Source organism: Acanthopagrus latus, chromosome 3, assembly GCF_904848185.1.
Source record: "Acanthopagrus latus isolate v.2019 chromosome 3, fAcaLat1.1, whole genome shotgun sequence".
Classification (NCBI taxonomy): domain Eukaryota; kingdom Metazoa; phylum Chordata; class Actinopteri; order Spariformes; family Sparidae; genus Acanthopagrus; species Acanthopagrus latus.
Window position 1 is genome coordinate 7,998,719 of NC_051041.1, and position 21,746 is coordinate 8,020,464.

The 21,746-nt window shown below is 41.7% G+C and overlaps 2 protein-coding genes across 3 annotated transcripts in view; one reads left to right on the forward strand and one right to left on the reverse strand.

The window, feature by feature from the left end:
- LOC119016924 (oxysterol-binding protein-related protein 10) overlaps positions 1 to 7,929 on the forward strand; it is a 70,155-nt gene extending 62,226 nt beyond the window's left edge. The window contains exons 8-14 of one of the 2 annotated variants that reach the window (XM_037093289.1): positions 39 to 188; positions 269 to 767; positions 3,831 to 3,896; positions 4,005 to 4,191; positions 5,362 to 5,544; positions 5,634 to 5,787; positions 6,634 to 7,929. In XM_037093289.1, the coding sequence (XP_036949184.1) occupies positions 39 to 188; positions 269 to 767; positions 3,831 to 3,896; positions 4,005 to 4,191; positions 5,362 to 5,544; positions 5,634 to 5,787; positions 6,634 to 6,678 (1,284 nt within the window). In that variant the 3' untranslated portion in view covers positions 6,679 to 7,929. The remainder of the gene's footprint in view (positions 1 to 38; positions 189 to 268; positions 768 to 3,830; positions 3,897 to 4,004; positions 4,192 to 5,361; positions 5,545 to 5,633; positions 5,788 to 6,633) is intronic. The other variant, XM_037093290.1, reaches the window with a different exon arrangement.
- Positions 7,930 to 11,945: 4,016 nt separating this feature from the next.
- LOC119016925 (dolichyl-diphosphooligosaccharide--protein glycosyltransferase subunit STT3B) overlaps positions 11,946 to 21,746 on the reverse strand; it is an 85,888-nt gene continuing 76,087 nt past the window's right edge. The window contains exons 11-16 of the mRNA XM_037093291.1: positions 21,182 to 21,369; positions 20,241 to 20,412; positions 19,572 to 19,745; positions 18,415 to 18,528; positions 16,277 to 16,483; positions 11,946 to 15,290 (exon numbers count right to left, since the gene is read on the reverse strand). Coding sequence (XP_036949186.1) covers positions 15,216 to 15,290; positions 16,277 to 16,483; positions 18,415 to 18,528; positions 19,572 to 19,745; positions 20,241 to 20,412; positions 21,182 to 21,369 — 930 coding nt within the window. The 3' untranslated portion in view covers positions 11,946 to 15,215. The remainder of the gene's footprint in view (positions 15,291 to 16,276; positions 16,484 to 18,414; positions 18,529 to 19,571; positions 19,746 to 20,240; positions 20,413 to 21,181; positions 21,370 to 21,746) is intronic.

Below are 21,746 nucleotides of genomic sequence, written 5' to 3' on the forward strand. Positions count from 1 at the left end.
AAAGCTGAACATGTTGTGTTCTCTTCTTGTTTGTGCAGCACCCCACAGGGCTGGAAGACATCAGCCCCAGTGATGAGGTGACGGATACGGAGGATAACGAAGAGGAGGACCTGGGTGTCCTGGACGACCAGCGGAGCATCATCCTCCACCTGCTCTCCCAGCTCAAACTGGGCATGGACCTCACTCGGGTAACGCACTGAAACACTGCAGACTCCTTTATTGTCACAAATGTTTTTGGGTCACATTTTAACAATTTTGTCTTCCCCAGGTGGTGCTTCCAACCTTCATTCTGGAAAAGCGATCCCTCCTGGAGATGTACGCCAACTTCATGGCCCACCCTGACATGTTCCTGTCGATCACAGCCGGGGCCACGGCCGAGGACCGCATAGTCCGCTTTGTCGAGTACTACCTGACCGCCTTCCACGAGGGGAGGAAAGGCGCTGTGGCCAAGAAGCCCTACAACCCGGTGCTGGGGGAGACCTTCCACTGTTCCTGGGAAGTGCCTCGGGAAAGAGTCAAACCGTTGGTCAGATCCAACCAGGGGTCCTCGAGGGAGCCGAGCAGGGGCCCCAACAACACACAGCAGGGCGACGATTCACCGGGAGGCTGCTACAGAGTCCGGTTCGTGGCCGAGCAGGTGTCCCACCATCCGCCGGTGTCGGGGTTCTACTGCGAGTGCCGGGAGAGGAGTATGTGCGTCAACGCTCACGTGTGGACCAAGAGCAAGTTCATGGGCATGTCGATAGGAGTGTCCATGGTGGGAGAAGGTGAGTGAGCTGAAGCACAGCACAGAAAACAATCACCTCTCATTCACCTGAGAGGTTTGAACCTATTTGTTTTGCTAAACCAGCTGAATTCCTCATTGAGATTAAGATTTCTTTGTTCGACAGAGAGCTGACAAAAGAGGGCAGCATAAAAATAACAGCACGTTGATGAATAAAACATATGCAAGGGAGGGAGAGTTGTCTCAAGCAGCACAGCAACAGTGGTGGAACGAGTACTCAGGGCCGTTACTGAAGAAAAGAACAGAAGTATTATTGGTGAAATGTACTTAAACTCAATTACATACGATGACTGTCAAATAGCTGTAGTGCTGCTTGGCTCTGACGTGCAGTGAAGTGGAATTACAAAGAAGAACAATTGACTGACAGCGGGATTTTTCCTGGTGCTTTAATTTACAGAGAATAAAAGCTTCCTACAAGGTCGACAAGGTACTGACATAAAATATCTCAGCTCTCATCAGAGAAGGTGGATAAAACAGAAACACTTATATATACTTTATTCATTCAGGAGGTCACACTGCGATCAAGAGCTCATTTAGGAGAATGAGATAAGATGACAATAGATATGGTGATGAAAGCGTAAAGCATATTAATCAAACAGGAGAACATTTTGAATATACATATCATATAGACTAAAATATGTTAACTGTCAAATATCCTAAATTGTATCTAAATGATGCAGTTATAAAACAGCCTTAAACTCTGACCAGAAATGAACTAAAAGCTGAACTGTGATTTTGTGGCTCAGTTTTTGTAACACAAGTTGTTTTTAAGGTGATGAGGAGGAACACAGTGTAAATAAATCCCGGAACATTTCTCGTTGCTTCACCTGTCGTCTCCCGATCGATGAGCCCGTCCTCTCCGTCAGCACCACGACACCACGAACAGTAGACTGTGTGAGATGAGTCACTTTGAGTGGAGACACAGGAAGTCCTTGAGCTCTATCGGCTGAATCTGGATACATGACCTGATTCAGTCAGACATCACAGCCTCCTCAGTTCCTCTGACTACCTGTCTGCAGGTGATGATGCTGCACTTCATCACAGTGTGCTGTCGTCAGGGAACACGGTGACCCTCGCCCCGGAGAGGATTTATTGCTTGCTGATTTTTCTATGAATGGCTCAGGATGGACTGATTGGCAGTGAGTCAGCACCAGATAAAGAACAGCACATTCAGCTGCTGCTGATGCAGCCAGACAGTTTCTGGGTTCATGACCAGCTGGATTTTGTTCTGACTGTGATGAGATGCTTGGGTCAGCTGGAGCTGGACTGATGGACCTCTGACTCTCACAGGCTCACCGTACACTTACCTGTGTTCACGTTGAGAACTGGTGGGGAAAAAGTTTTGCCTGGATAATCATTATAAGTTCCTACATTTTTATTTCACCTGTGAAAGTGTTTTAGGCGAAAAACCCTACATTTTTAAAAAAAAAAAAAAATACAATTTCAAAAAAGAAAAAATATGTAAACCTGAGTGAAAGTTTTTTCAGGAGATTTTTTTTTTCCAGGAGAAAAAAATTTACATCAAGAAAATGAAGAAAAAAAAATTACCAAATGAAAAATAAAAAAAAATTGTAAGAATTGTAAAAATTTTAAACAAGTTAAAAAATAAATCTTGTGGGAAAAAAACACGTGAAACAGAGAAATGAAATGAAATGAAATGAAATGAAATGAAATGAAAGAAAAATCTGGGAAAAAAATGTCGGGGGAGAATTTTTTTTCATGTGTCAAACTGAGTTTTATTTTTTCCTGGAGAAAAGGAAAAATGTGAATCCGTGTGAAAATAAAATTCAAGAGAGCACACATTTCATGTGTTTTCAGGAGAAAAAAAAGTATGATGCCAAAAGAAAATCATGTTAAACTGAGTGAGAAACAATTTTTCCAGAAAAAAAAAACAAAAACAAAAACTACACTTCACTTGTTACTTTCAGGAGGAAAAAATATGTTTAAAACCAAGTGAAAAAAAAAAACTTTCATTGAGAGAGATAGAAAAAAAAGTGAAACTGAGTGAGGAACTTTTTTTTTTTCAGAAAAAGCTGAATGAAAAAACATTTTCGAGAAAAAAAACATGTGAAACATCTTCTCCACCAAAAAACAAAAAAAACAAAAAAACAACAACAACAACAAAAAAAGGCAACAATGAATGATTTTCTTTCCCCCTGAACACTTTATCCACCACTGGTTTGTCAGCAGCATTATACAAAAACTACTGAACAGATTTCCATGAGACCTGGATGGAGGCTGCTTCTCAGCCCAGATCTCGATAATGGGCAGATTCAGGAATTATTTCTAACTTTCTTTAACTCCTTGCAACAGGGCGTATTTTGACATTTTGATTTATGTCTCTGAGAGTAAAGCGCGGAGCTTGGTGAGAAAAATCTGGCGTGTTGATGTGGCTCGTGTCTACGAGTGACTGCAAAAAGGGGCCTTTTTCTATTAAGAGTCCCATAATAGCTACAGGACATCATTGATGTTTATCTCTCACCACGTCAGCCGCTCTGTCTCACCATCTGACCAAACTGGGGCCTTTTGTTTATTTTTAAAATTTTTCTGGCAGCTTGCACAATCGATCCCGTGTAAACATGTGATCGTGGTGTTAAGAACGGGAGGCTATTCATGGACATGTGAGAGGCAGAGGTGTTGTTGCTCGCGACATAATAAATCCTCTATGCACTGACTGAATGACGCAGAGGACGATGATGGCGATGAGCTGCAGGCCGCCGAGAGTCGATCATGAGCTTTAAGTTATAATAGCCTCTCTTATGGGGCATCGCTGCAAAAACACAAGCTGCCTACAGGAGATATCAGCTTGTGTACTCTCCACAGTGGGCGCATTATATATAATAGAAACAATCACGGCCGCCTGCAGTCAGGTTAAATTAATGCAACTCTTTCTTAAAGCCTACACACACAGGATATTTGAACATCACTTAAGATGTAAAACTGCTGTAATGGGCAACGATTTAATTCTCTACAGGAGATAAAATGAGAGCAGCACATGTTTAATTGAATGCGTATAAATATATGATATCTGTTGTTGTTCTTCTAGTCAGACTGTGTTTATTACTCCAACATCTGGTGATTCATGCGGACAAAGAGCAGCAGTGTGCAGGAGGTCAGCTGTCTCCACCCGCCTCAGCTGGTTTAAAAGTTTTTTTTTTCAGTTTTATTGTCTCTGTGTTTGTGTTGGTGTGTTTTCTCACCGTGCGTCTTTCTCCTGCAGGGGTCCTCTGTCTCCTGGAGCACGACGAGGAGTACGTCTTCACGCTGCCCTGTGCCTACGCCCGCTCCATCCTCACCGTGCCCTGGGTGGAGCTGGGCGGCAAGGTCTCCATCAACTGTGTCAAGAGCGGCTACTCGGCCACCGTCACCTTCCACACCAAGCCCTTCTACGGAGGGAAGGTGCACAGGTGAGCTGCTTTTAGCAGGAAACATTACGCACAAGCTTGACTTTTTATTTCCTTTCACACATTTATTAAATTGTCCATAAAGTGGCAATTATGTTTATGTGATGGAGGTTCCTCCCTGACAACAGTTACTTTAAACAGTCTGTTAATTCACCAATTTTAGAGCAGCTTTTGCTAATTTAAATGCCATTTAATAACACATTTTTCTTAAACTACAATACGTGAGAGGGGCGGTGACACTTGCTGTTAAGTCACTTCCTGTTTAGGGTTGCAGCAATATGCTGGTTTCAAGGTATGACCCCTGATGTTATCATACTGCGTACATTTGATTTATATATTATATCAAATTATACCATATATATAGCTATAATATATAGATCTATTTAAAGTTTACCTTATGAAAATCTTATATCAGTGCAAATATGCCCTTGTCCTGATCTTGTCCCTCTCTGTATCTCATGACTTCTTCTTCTACCTTATCAGAAAAGTTTGAACACAGAAAACATTTTTGGTGATTTCATTTCATGCATCACAAGCGATATTCACATATTGAAACACACACACACACACACACACACACACACACACACACACACACACACACACACACATAGACTCCCAAATATTCCATCAGCCTCTTGAGTGTGATGACAGAACAGCAGGACTCTTCCTGACGCGCGCCCTAATAAAAGCAAAACAACAGATTTCGCCACAGATTTGGCACAGTACAGTATGAATGCAGTAAAACCGGCAGCCATTAAAAGACAGTGTGCTGTGGTGACCTACTGCCTTAAGAGGTTAAATATTAATGACATAAAAGCCACTTGATGGAGAAAAAAAAATGTGGCTGACATCAGCCGGTGAAAGTTTCTACTGGGGTTCACTCACATTAACTTGTTTTCCCAGCAATATCTGGTCTGATGTTTCTGATACATATCAAAGAACATATAAATAATGCTAAATCATGATACAGTAAGACACTGTATAATCAAATTGTATCTTTCAGTCTCCCTTGTACAGTTTCAAATCTACACTGAGTCAGTCATTGATGAGTAAATGCATCACACGGTCACTTTTCAGAAGTATTCTTGTTCCTGAGATGTAAAATAACGCTGTTCAGAATAAGCAGCTATAGATGTTCCCAACAACAGTCTGTGTGTTCGGTGAACTCAGGGTGACGGCGGAAGTCAAACACAACCAGACCAACACCATCGTGTGCAAAGCGCAGGGCGAGTGGAACGGCACGCTGGAGTTCACCTACAGCAGCGGGGAAACCAAAGTGATCGACACGGCCAAGCTCCCCATCACCAGGAAGAAGCTGCGGCCTGTGGACAGACAGGGGAGGACGGAGTCCAGGTAAACAGCTTGGCACTCTCTGAATTCTCTGAAAAGGTAGAAAAAGTGCCAGGTGTTGAATATCCAACGTGTTTTACCTGTGCTCGCAGGCGGTTATGGCAACACGTCACCAAGTCGCTGAAGGAGGGAAACATGGACGAGGCCACGGAGCACAAACACCGGCTGGAGGAGCGACAGAGGGGGGAGGAGAAGCAGAGGGCGGCTGATAACAAACCATGGACACCCAAATACTTCACTAAAGAGGTACAGAGGAGGGAGATGAAGGTCGTGACTGTGAGACATGAGCGGGGGGCAGGGTGGGCCGCTGATCATGAGACTAATCCTCAGACAGCGCTTGAAAGTAAAATATCTTGAGTGTTGTGATAACTGCTCGCTGCAGAGAGAGAGAGAGTTTGAACAAGGACACAGCTGAGAGGGAAAAACAAAGCACAACATTTTGCACTTACCTGTTGGCAGTTTTGGTCTGTAAAATATCTGTCTGAGAGTTTTCTGAAGTAAATGGGATTCTGATTTTGCTGCTCACAGCATTGGAAAATTAAATGAAACAATTTGTGCTCAGTGGGAACGTGTTTCTTGTTATTCTGGGGAACTTACAGCCCTCACCGCTGCTGATGGTTGTTAGCAGTGTTGCCTCACAGCAAAGCAAGGTCCTGGGTTTTAATCTTGATCTCTCTGTGTGAAGTTCTCCCCATCATTAGGTTACTTCTCCAGTCATCTCTGGTCCCAACCGTTCTCTCGAGATGGGTTGAATAGTTACAGATGATTCTTCTTGCGCCGACAACAAAATATATATACTATACTCATCGCCCTCTTCATGACACACATCTTCCATTTACAAATCCCGATGCCTACATTACCCACAATGCCACTGAGTGACAGCAATTTATCAGATTACATGCAGTTTCCTCCACAAAAACACTTTAATGGGTAAAATTGGTGCAGTTACCCTTTAACGATGGTTATTAAAAAGTGTTAACAGATATAATTCGTTGCACTGCTTTTGGTAATTTGGGTGAACTGCCCCTTCATATCTGATGATCATAATATTAAGCTTTAACTGTCTTAAACTTTTTTTTTTCCTTTCTGCAGGGAGAAGGCTGGATCTACAACAAACCCCTGTGGAAGTCGACCTGACAGCAGAAACAACTCTCTCTCGCTCTTCTCGCGGACGATAACTGAACTCCCGCCTCTCCGCCGCTGATGGGGGCGGGAGGTCGAGCAAAGGGAGCGCTGACCTCCAGAGACACGCCGACCCGAGCTAAAGACTCGCCAGAGTGACACACACACAAACAGGAAAAAAACAAGCAAGGTGCCAAAGGGATCCCCACTGTTAGAGCCAAGATGGTGGTCGGAGCTCTTGGGACAAAGTACATTTTTTATATCCAGTTAATAGTATTACTATTCAAAGTAGAGTATTTCTATTTTTCACCTTGCAAAGGCCTTTTTTGCACACGCACAGTATGAAGTTTGCCACTGGTGTTCTGCTTTGTTTCTGTTCTGTTTTTACGATCGATGTTTTTTCCTCAGACATTGTCAATATTCGGTTCCAGGCTTTTAGTTCGTAAAGCAGCGTTAGAATGAATCGATACCCCGTAAACACATAATACTGTAGCTGTAAAAGAGTTGTTTATAAAAGCACTTTTACCATAGAAACAAATTTAATATTTTATATCTATGGCTTTTACCAATCAGGGTGGTCTCTGAGAGCTTTACAGAGAAGAAGAAGAAGGAGGGGAAGAACACCCGACTGTATAAATCGAGAGGTAGAGGGAACAAATATACGACATTAGTTTACGTGTTAGTATATATTATTATACAGAACTTTTATGGTGAAGCTACTAGAGAGTCCTGATTGATTTTGTCTGCACTATGAATGTACTCGGGCACATTTTTAATAGTATGCTACTTTATATATATTTTTTTCCATCTCGTACTGTTGGCTACACGTGCTTTTTGTGTTCTTACTTCACCGCGCCGCTCCATTTACAGTATCGACGCCTCTACACAACAGACCTTTCACATTTCCATTACCGCCTCTCTCTCTCTTACGCAGCTCATTCCAGCCATTAGCCACTTTTTTCCCCTTCCAAAACAAAACACTCCCCGGATCTTTCTAATCCTTTTTCTGTATCGGTGCCCCGAAGATGGCACTTGTGTAATTAGGCCAACCCCCCCCACCATCCATCCTGAAGTTAATACTCCTCCTTAGGTTGCCCGTGGTGATGAATATGGATGAGGAAGCTCGCAGAAAACACACAACCATGTTTTTTCACATCTGGGGCGGGGTCGCTGGAAGGTTGCCTCTGTGAAGAGGATAATCCAGCGGAATAACAAATCACTGGGAACTGGGGTAATCAGCCTGTTGGATTAAAAAAAAAAAAAAAAGGAAATGCATCATTTCTCCTGTGGTACTGACATCCTCACAGTCCATATCTGACAAACTGTGTGGCCACTTTTCAAACTTCATGGCTTCTTTATACAGGTAAAGGTGGACTATACATAAGAGTGAGTAACTGTTTATCCATTTGCTGTTGTTCTTCACTAGACATTTTTATTTCTGATGGCCTTAAATTATTTTTTCTTTTCATGACAGGATGTTCACAAACTCTGCACTGCTTTGCTCTTTCAGTTGTTCCATCACTTTAAGGGGGGCATTTAGTGTATTTTTTTTCAACTTGGGCCTATATTGACATATTTTGGTTATATGCACACAGATTTTCCACTATTATTTCCTGAATACAGATCATGTAAACAGCATATTCCGTTTGGAGATGTCTAATCAGGTTTTATTCCGAATGTAGCATTTTCTGATCAATATGCTGGTATTGTTCTTGTTTCAGGAGCACTGTATATACATTGGGAATATGTGCCTCAGTCAGGTTTTTGACAGAAGTTTGCCACACACAGTCAGCTCTGTGCATTTAATTAGAATATGCACGGCTGCGTGTAAACGGGAATATTAGTGGAATATTCATGTTCATTTGCCATGGAAACAGTTTAGTCAGAATACTGTCTAAATAAAGGTAGAAACCAGAATAGCGTCTGCATATCGTAGCCAATAATTCATATTTACCAAATGCTTTGTAATTGGTCTGGTAGATTGGCTGAACTTGCTGCAATGTAATCCTTTGGGGCAATTGCGACCATCAAAGTTTTGTCCACTAAAACTCTTTCTGGTTTTTGCCACTGACAGAATGAGGTTTTTCTTTTAAAAAACTCTAACAGCATTACATAAATAATCTCTACACAGACAGACGTTTTTCTTAAATACTGAGATCCTTTCGTAACCAGAAACACCAGAAGTCTTGCTCAAGGAGAAGTCTCGCGAGAGGCGAGTTGTCAGAGCTGAATCAGTTGAAAATTCAGCCATGGCTGTAAGTTGCCCAAATGCCTCTCTTCAACAATTTTTAACCATCTTCTTGTTGCAACAACTCTCCTCTCACGTGATTTCAGAGACTTGGTTACATAAAGGACATTATTATTACAAAAAGTCCATCTCCGTAGGAACGTTAGTGTAATGTCGGTGGCCAAAAAATGATGGTTGCAGTTACCCCAAAGGATTACACTGCACAGCTGAGGCGATCTACGGGACCAACGGCAAAACTTTTGGTAGGTATGAATCATTTACACACATACACATGTAAATGTAAGGCCCAGGTTTGAAACAATACCACCATTTCCCTTTAATTTTCAAATAGTATCCATATTTTAAAACAGATGAATTTACCGTATGCCTATTTGTAGCTTATTGCCATGACAGTAGACAGAACAAACCATCAGCAAACCACTGTTCATTACTGTTTTATGACACTCGCCTTACATGAAACTGACAAGATGTTTTGTTTTTATATCCAAAAAAAAACAAAAACAGGATTCAGACTCACTGAAGTAGATAGTGATTGTGGATAAAGGAGGGATTGTTCATTAATAATAAAGACCTTCTATCTTTTTGTTAATTAAACATGTCTTCTCGTGATGTCCTGAATTTATAATGTCCTGCATTCAAACTGAACACTACTACTACTCATTCGCTACACAGCCTGAGGACATACCAGCATTTTGCTTTTCAGAGCACAATCAGATTATTTTGCTCGTTACCCTAGTTAGCATTGCAGCTCCAATATAGACTAGCCTCTCTAATCCTGAAGAAGAACGAGATGGAAGATGAATTAGAACAAAGTCACTCTACAGTACCTGGAGGACGAACCATGACAACTTCAGCGGTCCCTTAACCTTTTAATCACACTCCAGCAGATAACAATCCACAGCCTGTGATATCTAAGAATCCACTCTCAAAAACACACTTTAAACTTAATGACCAAGTTACTCTTAACCTGAAGATGAATGCAAACATAGAGGTAATGCTAATGATTGCACGGTTACGTAACATATAAGCTTGACGTTGGCATGCTAACTATACGTGGGCTAAGAGGCTAATCATGTCACACTGAGTATTAACATGGTACTGTGACATTAACGCACAAACATGGCACACACCGAGATCAAATGAGATGCATCTGTGTGCTAGAATTAAAAAACAAAATTAGCACTTTAGCATGGAGCTGAGCCAACACACAGTTTACTGATTAGCAAGTGCAGCTCATCTGACAAAAATGAGCTCAGCCTGACAATATGAGTTTCAAGATGGCCACCATGAAACATCATTATTACCCATTTGTTAATATGCGACATGCTAGGAGTGCTAAATGTGAGGTTAAAAAAAAGATGGATATTGGCATGTTCACATTGTAACTATGCACAAACACACCAAATATCAGCATCATACCATGATAAGATTAGCATGCAACTTGTCAACATCTTAGCTCACCTTATTGTCCAATAGTTAATATGCTAAATGTGACATGCTACAAGTGCTTAACATTGGCATGACACGTCTTTAATATATTGCTCTTAATATTAGCTTGTGACCATGAAAACATTAGCATATAAACATGACAAAATGCTGGCGACCAACAGAACTTGGATATGCTAGTATGCTAGATGTGTCATGGTAAAAGCTGAGATTCTGTAGCACATGAACTGGAGCTCTAATATGTTATATGTATGTATCTGTACGCTGAAATGCTAACATTAGCACATTAGCTTGGATAGCTGAGCCTACATACAACTTGAGAATAAGCAAGTGCAACTCAGGCTCAGCTAAGAGTCAGACGTGGACAGTTAATGACCAAGTTCCTTTCAACCTTGGCTGAAGGTTAAAGGAAACATGCTTAACATCAGTATGATTAAAACATAAATCTAGATATTAGTATGCTAATCATTGCCATGTTTAGATGCCAATATATGTGTGCTAAGAGGCTAAACATGACATACCATCTATCAGCACGGTACCATAATAACATAAACATGCAAACATGCTGGGCCAACAAGAGAACCTGAACATCCAGTATTTGATACACTGGGTGTGTTCTAGTTAAAACTACTTTTGCACAAGATCATGAAGCTCAAACATGTGATCTGTGTGTTTATATGCCAAATTTAGCCTATGAGCATCAACAGCTACTGAAATGGAAATACAGTTTAGACCCAAACTTGTGCCCAAACTTTTTCCCTTGCAGGGCCAAAATGGAAACGTGGTGGTGGACCACAGGCCAAAGGCAAGAACCTGTTAAATTGTTAAGATAAAAAAAAAAAAAAAAAAGGATCCCAAATTCCCTTTAGTGACCGACCTCCTACGCATTTGTTGCACCGTTATCTGATCTTGGAAAAAATAACAATTAACAACCAAGGTATTGAGAGAGCATAATTAACTTATAACAATAAGTCAAACCAGCATTAACACCAATTACATTTAGCAGTAATTGCCCATCAAGGATGTGAGGATACTTGAGTTTTCTTTTTCTTTTTTTTGTAAAAACTGTTTTCTGAGCTGAAATGAGCTTTACAACCCCCTGCAGTACCAAGCTCGTTAGAGATCTCGTATTTCATGCTCGTTTGGATGTAGTTATTCACAACATTACACCCTCAGCGTTTACAGATTCAGCTCAGAGGCAGCAGGCTGCTTGGTAAGTATACCGACGCACCATAGTTCAGCTCTGGAAAAACTGGGTTTTACTGCCTTTAGTCAGGTCAAGTTAAGAGCTCGACTTCACATAATCCTATCATCATTATTTACCCACATTCCAAAGGATTCCAGCTCATGACCGTACAATCACATGCCTTCTTTTAACCCCACCGCCACCCATCCCCACCACTGTGAGAGTTGTGTCATTCTTCATACATCCTGTTGTAGACTCTGAAGCCAATGTCTTCATACAGAGGCTAATGCTGCCATCAAGTGGTTGGCTTCCTGTTCACCCCAGTTGCAAAATGTGAATACACTCAATGTGCTGTCCATTAATTACACTTTATAACATCAATAACAACAACATAGGCAAGCGTTTTTCATTAAAGTGTATATTTAAAGATGGCTGAACAGAACAACAATGTAAAAATGTAAACTTTGAAAGGTGAGGGAGGGATTCATCGAACATAAATCTGTGTCGGGGGTCAGACGGCGCTGAGCTACAAAGAGATGATGAGTAAAACTTAGTAAGAAGGAAGAACTGTTCCGCCGCTCCTCAGTGACACAAAATGTAAGATAACGATGAAAAACATAAAAGAGGGCAAAACACGAACTGCACATCACATTAAGGCTTAGTCTGAACTCTCTTCTCGAACAAATGAGGAATGCAAAAAAAAAAAAAAAAGGGCACGACACAGTTTTAGGCGTTGTGTGAGTCACAATGTGGCGTTGTGTCGAAAAGGTCTGAAGCCTGAAAACGGTGACACACAAGATCAAAGCGAGAAAAAAGAACAAAGCATTTCAGACACAATTTAAAAAAGAAAATATATGGAGGGAAACAAACAAGCAGGTGGTACTAATAAAAGTCACTTTCTGTGAGACCGTGACAAAACAAGTACAGCTGTGTGATGCGTTAGTCTTTTGATGTGTCACTTATTTGATAACAAAAGTAATGAAGCGTGCGCACACACACACACGCACACACCTTGAGCGTTCAGACGTCTGAAGAGCCCAGACTCAAAGAACAGTGCAGTGCCCACAGAGTTAACGAGTCAGAGGTGACAGCTCGTTAAAGCTGTGTCCTAACTTTATACCACCTCGTATCAATCAGGTTTTTTTTTTTTAATTAACCGGTTAAGTGACTTTTTAAAGCAGTTTTGTTAAATATCGTCAACTTGGACGAAAATTCCTGGTCACAATTTTGTGAATATTTTATGGATAGACTATAATCAACTGATTAATCAATAAAGAAAATAATCGTTAGCAGTACTACTTTCAACTAATATTTTAAACAAAGAGTAGAAGTTCTCTCAAAGATTGATCAAATCTAGTTTGCTCACTAGACAATTAAAGGGCCTTTTGAATTTCCCTTTTTTTTTTTTTAACAGAAGTGTCTCAGTAACAGAGGTGAGGCTTTTACTGGACATGGCTGTGACAATGCAAAATGCAATGGAGGTTTTTATCTCAAACTTAATCATTTATATATCAGTCTTTCTTAAAAGGTACAATATGTAGGAATTATAGTTGAAAACATCCTAAAATTGACTAAAATTACCAACAGAATGTTTATACGACGTTATGTTGATGACACTTCTACTGAAGTCAGCATGCTAATCAGTTAGCCCCCACCTGTCTCAGGCTACAGCTCCTTTGCTAACAGTGTAAACACTTTGCTGATGCTCCAAGCTTGGACCACTACCTGCAGAGCTAACGAGCTAACAGCAGCTACGCTCAGAGTTTATTTTGGTGATATGCTTCCCCTCATCTGTTTAGTGTATGGATTTACCAATTCCTAGATATTGCACCAATATGTCAAGTGACTATAATGAACAAAACTGGAGAAAACACCTCTTTAATTGGCAGATTTTAATTATTAATAAATTGTGTAAGTTTTTGTCAGGAAAAATGTTGGTGGAGCTTCTTCGGTATGAAGATTTGCAACTTTTTTCTATTTCATATCAGCTTAAATGACTAAATACTAAAGAGAATATTTGGGGATTTTGGACTTTTAGTCGGACAAAAACATGATATTTAACATCACTTTGAGCTCCTGGAAACTGATTTTCTGACATTTTATTGACAAACAAATAATTGCTTAGTTGCATCCCTAATGATAACTAACAGATCTGAGAAAAGCGGTTATTTCTACAGTGTAAATAAAACAACTTGGCAGATACCTTTAAAGACTCGTATGCAGTATGGAATTAGGACACAGCTCTAAAGATGGTTGTTAGTCCACCATCGTATTAGACAAAAAAAGATGGAAGCTCTTGTCTTTCCTGACCCTCAGCTATCTTTTTCTAGTTCCACTCTCAGTGCCTGTGTTCTAACTACCCCCCCCCTTCACAGTTCACCAATCTATTTCGAGACATCTTAAGAAAAATGTCCATTTTCCAAAGCCTCAGTCAAGGTTGAAGCACCCGACCGGCTGCTAAGATACAAAACCAAAAAAACACTAACAAATCAAGAGACAGTCACAAAATCATGAGGCGATGATGACCAGTGATGAGGCACTAGGCTTTGCACGCTGAACTAGAGAGCTCCCTCTGCAGGAAGGGAGGCCTAATTTATTATCACTACTTTTTACACACAGTTGCTTGCTTCTGTCTTTTAAAACCCTAGCAGCAGAAAATGTACAATCTATGCAATTTATGAAAAAGAGGGGGCTGGGGAGGGGGGGGGGGACATTGTAAAAATTCACATTCATTCTTTCAACAAAAAAATCTCAAAGCCCCTCTCTGTACAAGAATTATTGCATTCACTGTCCGATTTTGCTGCCGTACAAAAAAACAAACACCCGAAACAATCACATAGAGAGAAATTAAGAGAAAAAACAAAAAAGACTGCATATTTAAAAATCACCACAACAATCCAATATATTATCATCCTTTTAGACATTTTTCTTTACATAACATATTTACATATTAGGCCAATTTTTTTTTTTTGTCTAAAGAATTTGTTGAAAAAGAAGGTCGGGGAGCCAGGCAGACATTAAAGGAGATGATGATGATGATAAAAAGGTTAATATTACAGATGGACCGTGTCTAGAACGACAGTGACGTTCCTCCATACCGCATACTGTCCTCTGTACACGTGTCAGGAACAAGTCCTCAGCTTTCACCCCCCCTCCTCCCCGCCGCGCTTCCTCACTCTCAGTAATGAGTTCACATGTGCCATGGAGCAAGGTCGATGGGTCTTTGGTGCAAATGTTCCTAGTCTTCTCTCGTTTCCCCTCTGCCTCCTCTCTCACCCCGTACTGATAAGCAGTTAATTAACGTACCACAAAAAAACAAAACAAAACATTTTTTTTTAAAAATCGACGCCGAAAACCAAGTAGAGCAGCCCTATGCCTCGTCACACATTCAAGTACAAAGTAAAAAAAAAACAAACAAAAAAAAACAAACAGAAAAACAAGACCAGGAGAAAAAAAAAAAGCCAGACAAAGATCCTCAGGATAAAACAGACAACAGTTCTGGAGCTAGCCAGATATGACACTTCAACTTCCTCAACACACGGGGGCGCTCTAATGGGAAGCGCTTGAGACCAAGTGCCAGATAAACGGCCCCTGTGTTCTTCTTCATTGGTTGTTCGAGGTTTTTTTCTTCGCATTTTCGTTTGTTTTTTTCCCAGAAGAGTTCATCATCATTTATTTCTTTTGTAATTTCTTGCCTTTCCTCAGGGCGAGCTTGTTCTTGATGTGGCCTCGCTTCCTCTTGGCTGTCTGGATGGAGGGACAGAAACACAGTAAGTCAAATGGCAAACAATGAGGGTAAAATAAAGTTCCACGGAGAATTTACGCGATGTGATTTATTTATATGACTCCGATTAAACCTCTGGCTCATCAAACAGAACCTACTCGTATCATTTTATGACTGTGATGACAGAAATGATGAAGACTTTATTACCATGAATTATAATTCGAGAGAATCTTGTTTAAGTTCGTAATTCATATGTATAGTGACTTTGCTAGAAAATATACGAGTTTTAGGCTCTTTTGCAGTTGTATGCCTCTGCACATCAGTCAAGTTACCGTTCCTGAGCTGCGCCGCTGACTGATGGACAGAACATATTTTGCAGAACATTATCATTTGTCATCCTTAAGGTCAACTTCACCTTGACATCATAAAAATGTCATCACTTCATAATTTCACAACATATTTTTGTATAACTTTGTTGCGCTCATCATATAAAAAAGTTGACTGAAGTCAATACGTGTTTTTCGAGGTCACAGTGACTTCTGACCACCAAAATCTGATCAGTTCATCCTCGAATCCAAGTGGACATTTGTGCTAAGTTTGATGAATTCCTTCAAGATGTTCTTGAGTTAAGCATGAGATGAACAACCTGAAAATATAATGCCTTCAGTCACGGCTGATGTCAGCATGGAGGCATAAAAATCAGGTGATTCTGTTCTCATTCATTACTCCTGTTCTGCCTCTGTGAGTTAAGTTAGCAGCAGGTCGGACGACTCTGAATCACCATGTGGACGTCAGTGATGTCGAGGTCACTATTTTACAGTTTCTGTATCGAACAGTGAGAAAAAGACGCTTTTTGTGAAGTTTGTTTTCAAACTACAACACAGTGTTAAGCTGCTCCTACAATTTGCATTTAGACTGTCAACACAGGCCGGATCATTATTTACTAACAAAATCTAAATGAATCTCTCCAGACCTGGAGGGCAAATTCACCACCAAACATCAGCGGTACCTTTTTGGAGGTGTACTTCTGCTTGGGCACCACGCTGCGCAGCTTGTGGTCCAGCGGCTCTCTGTTGTCCAGCTTCTTGACCTTGTAGATCCTGACCAGCCAGTGCTCCGAGGTGAACGCCTCCTCCAGGTGCTTGAACTTGATGTCCTTGTTGCCGATCTCGGCGTTGCGTGTTCGGTCAAAGCCCGGAGGCGTCCTGAAGTCCAGCTGGGTGGCGGGAAAAATGCTGCCATTAGACTGATAAGCTAGCCATGTGTGAAAATGTTCATCAAACGTGGCATCGAAACGCCTCTTGGTTGAAAGAAATGATTCAAAATAAATCAAATCAGAAAAGATGATCGTACCACTCTCATATCTGTCAGCTGAATATTAAGTTATGGCGAGTTAGCTTAGCTTAAAGAATGGAAACAAGGGAGTTTAAAGGTCCCAAAATCTGCCTGAGTCTTTTTTAAACGTTTTTTAACATTCGTGCATACGTTAAAGAAACAAGTTACAATGTATTGTTTGGTGACTCTTTATGCTAAGCTAAGCTAAGAAGCTGCTGGCTGTAAATTCATACTTGAAAGTCTGATCAATGTTCTCATCCAAGTCTCAGCAAGACAGCATGGGAGTACATTTTCAAAATCTTGAACTATTTCCTCATTCAAATTTAAATGAAGTCGCATTTAAGTTCTCTTTGTGAGACGATTATGACATTGTCTGAGAAAGTTTCCTCTTTTTTTCCCCCCCATTTCATCTCAGCCCACTGCGGTCTTGCCAATTCAAACATTGCTGCGGAAGAGATAAAGACGAGAACAAACACGATTACGAAAGAAAAACAAAAAAGTTTGACGGCACTAAAATTGCGGAGCAGCGTCTGCTTTGGCGACTGTTACATTAATCTCTCTATGAGCCACTTGCGACGTCTTACTCTGCTCCTCTGTGTCCTCCTCACACTCGGTTCGTCCCTGTCACCTCTGTTCTAAAAGCTACAGGCGTCATCGACTTTCCCTTTCTTCTCTTAGCGTCCATTCTCGCTCTCCCTTCAGGTGCCACGTCTCCGGTACATTAGCATCTCGTTTATGCCTTCAGGCTGCTTCCGCGGACAGTGTGTGAAACGTTAAATTATTTTTAGTCACAATAGTTTAGTCTCCCGATTTGAAAATTATTGGCGCTGTCCGACTTGTATAAATGTTAGGAAAGAGAAATAATGGAGTAGACTTTTGGGGTGATATGAAGCTGGTGTGCTTCTATCATTACGTACTTTGTATTCTGCATGTATTATGCATCGTCAGTATCGTCCTTTAATCTCACTGCTGCAAACTCCATCTTCAACCATCATGCGCTGTTCTCTCCACTCTACTCATTGTCTTTTTCATGATGTCCTCTAAGCCTCCGTTTCACCTTGTCACATCCTGTTTCCGTAAACCTAATCCACCCCCACTCCTACTCCGACTTTCTTCTTTCTCTCGCTGGGCTCCCTCCCTCCTGTCCTCCTTTTCCATATGCGCCTCTCCCCATCACCCCCTTTCCCCAATGAAAACACAGAGCTACACCGAGCATTAGCTGTCTGTCGAGCTGAGCTGTTGCCCGGGCTGCATCTACAGCGGGGATGTAAGCACCTAGCAAGAAGGATTCCTCTCATCTCCTCTCCGCTACCTGCCAGAAGTAGCCGTGGCACATTTCAAAGCGCACGCCAAATCCTTCACATTCCTTCTCCTTCATCCAATTCTTTCTTTCCAACCCAACACCCCCACCCCTCTCCCTTTTTCCGAACTTCAGGATCTCCCCAAGGCATCCCTTTAAATCCTTTTCCACCTGTTTGTCAGCTATCTCCGCTTTTAAGATACAGTAGCAACAACTTTTACACCTTTGGTGATGGCAGCTGGTTGTTATTCTCGGCTAAAGCTGCATAATAGAGTAGCTCCATTTTTTTTTGCCTCTCCAGCAACAGCAGCTGCTTGTTATTTTCTGATCTTGGGGCAGAGCTGCGACTCATTATTTGAACCTGTGAAGGCGATCATAACCCTGACGAAAAAATCTTTGTCTCTAGCCCTGACCTCACAGCCGCAGATGAAAAAAAATCGATCAAAGATATGCAGGATGTTAACTTGGCCAGAAAGGAACATCAAGCCTTTTTGCTGAGCTCCTCTCCTTACCTGCATTTCACCAAATCGATAGTAGGACATCTTGTACATGAGGCAGTTGAGCAGAGTTGGTGAACCGGCCTTGTCCACTCGGAACTCTCCCTGAGGAGTGAAGTAGTCACTCTCCTGAAGAGGAAAAAGAGGAAGAAGAGGTCAAGGACGTTAGAAATGTAAATGCTCACATAATTCAGATGTGACTTTGCAGGTATCGTCACCTTTAGAGGTGCTGTTAGGCGGATCTTGTTGCATTTCGGCAGAGGTAGACTTTGTAGTATTTATGCTAAGCTAGGCTAACCATCTGGTGACATATTAGTCATACAGAGCCCCCCCAACATTACCACGGCTACATAAAATTGGATATCGAACATTATATGAACAATATGAACAATATTAGGGCAGCAAACAATTACAGCAGTAGAAACAAAACTAAGACCGACAGACATGGATGTGAAGCAGCTACCAGGAATGACACCCTGCCACCACTGCTACACAACAATCACAGAGGAAACATTAGTTGTAGGGGGCTGGAGAACATTGTCTCTTCAGCTGGAGAACAATTCCTTGGTCCTGTATACGCTGGGTTTCTAAATCTTAAGACAGGCAAAGTAACGCGGTGACAGCAGAGGTGTCATGATAGGTAAAATCCTTCTACATACAGTAATACAGGTAAAACTGAAACCAACACAGCAGCCTTGAAAGCTGTGTATTGCTTCCAAGATAAGGTTGGGGAGAAATCTGATTACTGCCTTGCTGCTTGTGCACGCAGCTTTCTCTGTGAAGCCTGATTTCTTGAATGCGTGTTTTTATGGCTCTAACTCGCAGTTGTCTGCTGGAGGAGTGTCAGCTGCAGCATTCAGCCTTCATTCATGTTGAGAATTCAGACCAAAAAAATAAAGAAAAGAAAACAGGAACATCTGGAACTTGAAAAATGTGAATTTGCCATTATCTCCTTTGAAAAAGAGGTTGCGGCTCAGAATGTGCCTCCGACTCGTGGATAACGTGTCGTGGATGCAGCACAGCAGGATAAACAGAGTTCTGTTCTTGAGCTTCAATATAAAGTCTCACTGTGTTAGAACGAAGAGCAAACATTGATTCCGCTGCTGTATAGGTGCTTGGTACATGATCTCCTGGAGAATCTCTGCAGTGGAGCGAAGGTGTCTCACACTCACCCTGATGTCTTTGGGGTGCTCTCCCTCTGCTATCCTCACCATCCACAGGAACTTGTTTATATCGTCTCCAGAGTAGCCGATTACACCGCCGAAGATAATCAGAACATAGTCCACGTCCAGCGACCTCATGATTTGGTAGGCTGCGCTCTCGTTGGAGGACATGGCTTTCCCCACCTAGAACCGGAAAGACAAGTGGTGCTTTAATTGGTGTTTCACAGACATGATGCTTCAATACAGCGGTGTTGCTAAACAGAGATCTGTCTTGCACTCTCTGTAATTACATTTCCCGTGGACAGATGCTGAGGAGACAACAGTCAGCAGGTAAAAAGCGAGAGAGAAGAAAGCTGTAGGGCTTCAACAGACTTAAATAAAAGACAAAAACATTTCTCTACATTTGGCAGAAGATGGGAAAGAATAAATCAAAGCCGCAGAACCCGACAGCAATTAAATGAAAACCCCCTACAGTGTAAATTCAATGGAAAAAAGTGTAAGCAAACAAGAATGTGAGGCATGTTGGAAGCAGAGGGTTGATACAGCGTGGCAATAACATAAAAAATTCACTGAAGAGGATTCTAATCATCCACTAGCTGCTAGAGGAATTTATTTGTTCCTCTGGAAAAAAAAGGAGGAGAGCAAAGAGACGAAGACGAAACTGATGAAAAGGCTCACCAGTGCTATGTGACTGTTGTTCCAAGTGTTATTATCCACCAGTGTGGTCCTGTTGGCCATGCCGGCTATTTGGTAGCCGTAGTCCCACCACGACATGACGCGTGCATGCTCGTCTGTATTCTGTCTCAGCCAGTAGTAAGCCTCCCTGAAGTCATCCAGGATGTTACGCGTCCTGACGAGGAAAAAAAAGAAAAGAGGTTGACAGGTAACAGCGTCGACAGGCACATGGCTGCGGAGGTTATTAATATTTCAGCTCAGACTTTGAATCAAAATAGAGCATCCATGCATTATAAACTGAGGGTTAAAAAACACCTTGCACTTTGAACATTCATGGCCTAATTCTTTCCTCAAGGAGCGGGGAGCAGAAATAAAGCCAGGCCATCAATTAACACAAGGTATGGTAATCATGTTATGAGTGTGTGGGTGAGAGAGAAAACGGCAGTGACGTCCATGCTGCTCATCCTGTAGAGGGGCCACAGCATTGTCTGAGAAGTGCCGTGGTTTCATTAATATATGTATGAGAACTTGCGTCTAGCATTTAGTGCTGGCCTTCAATATTTCCCTCTTAGTGCTTAAAGAGAATAATTATGCCTGTAAAGACTCTCAGAGAGAATAATATATCGGCTTTTTGTGAATTCAGAGAAGGTCCACAGATGCCTTCTGTGACCTAGAAACACTAAGTTAAGCAATCATATTGATGCTCATAGGTGCACATATCAATATTTCCACAAATCGGATGAAATATACACGTGTTCCGCGCTTCCCTGCTGCTCTGTGTGTTCCCGCCTACTCACACATGTGCACATTTGCATGCAAGGTGGAGCAAGCCGTCCGTCCGCATTACAAACTACTACAGACTCCTCCTGGTTATTTAACATCCATTACGGCGTTACAACTGGAGTGTGTGTGTGTGTGTGTGTGTGCGCATGTGTAATCGGTACCCGTCATGGTTGTACGAGGCGAGCACCACGCTGGGGCTGGAGTAGGCATTGCTGGTGACCCAGGTGCAGTGGACCGCGAACATCATCAGCAGCATCAACATGAGCATGGTGACGATGGACTTGATGTTCGGACCCAAACCCTCCTCGGCCTTCTCCTGCTCCGACACGTGCTTGCGCACCTTGCCGGCCTGCAGGGGGAGACAAACACTATTATGACTGGCCACAAAAGTCTGCAGCGTTTCAGGGAAATGAATTATTGAGTGCAATAAATTATTGAATGAACTAATTGAGAAAAGTATCTTCGAGCATCCTCAAGTTTTTCCCCATGCTGTGTGATGAGTTAATATTATTTTATACAAGCGGCAGAGAATTGTTAGGGCTGTGAAATCTCTGGGGAAGAGGAATTCTGCACAGGGTGAACATTTTTCTTTACCAGCACCTCCAATTACTCGCTGACTCCGGCTAATGATGAGCCGAGACAGATGTAGACAAGAGGAATAATTTGAATTTTGTATGGGGGGAAAAAGGCGACAAAGAGATATTAAACTGAAGTCACAGACACTAA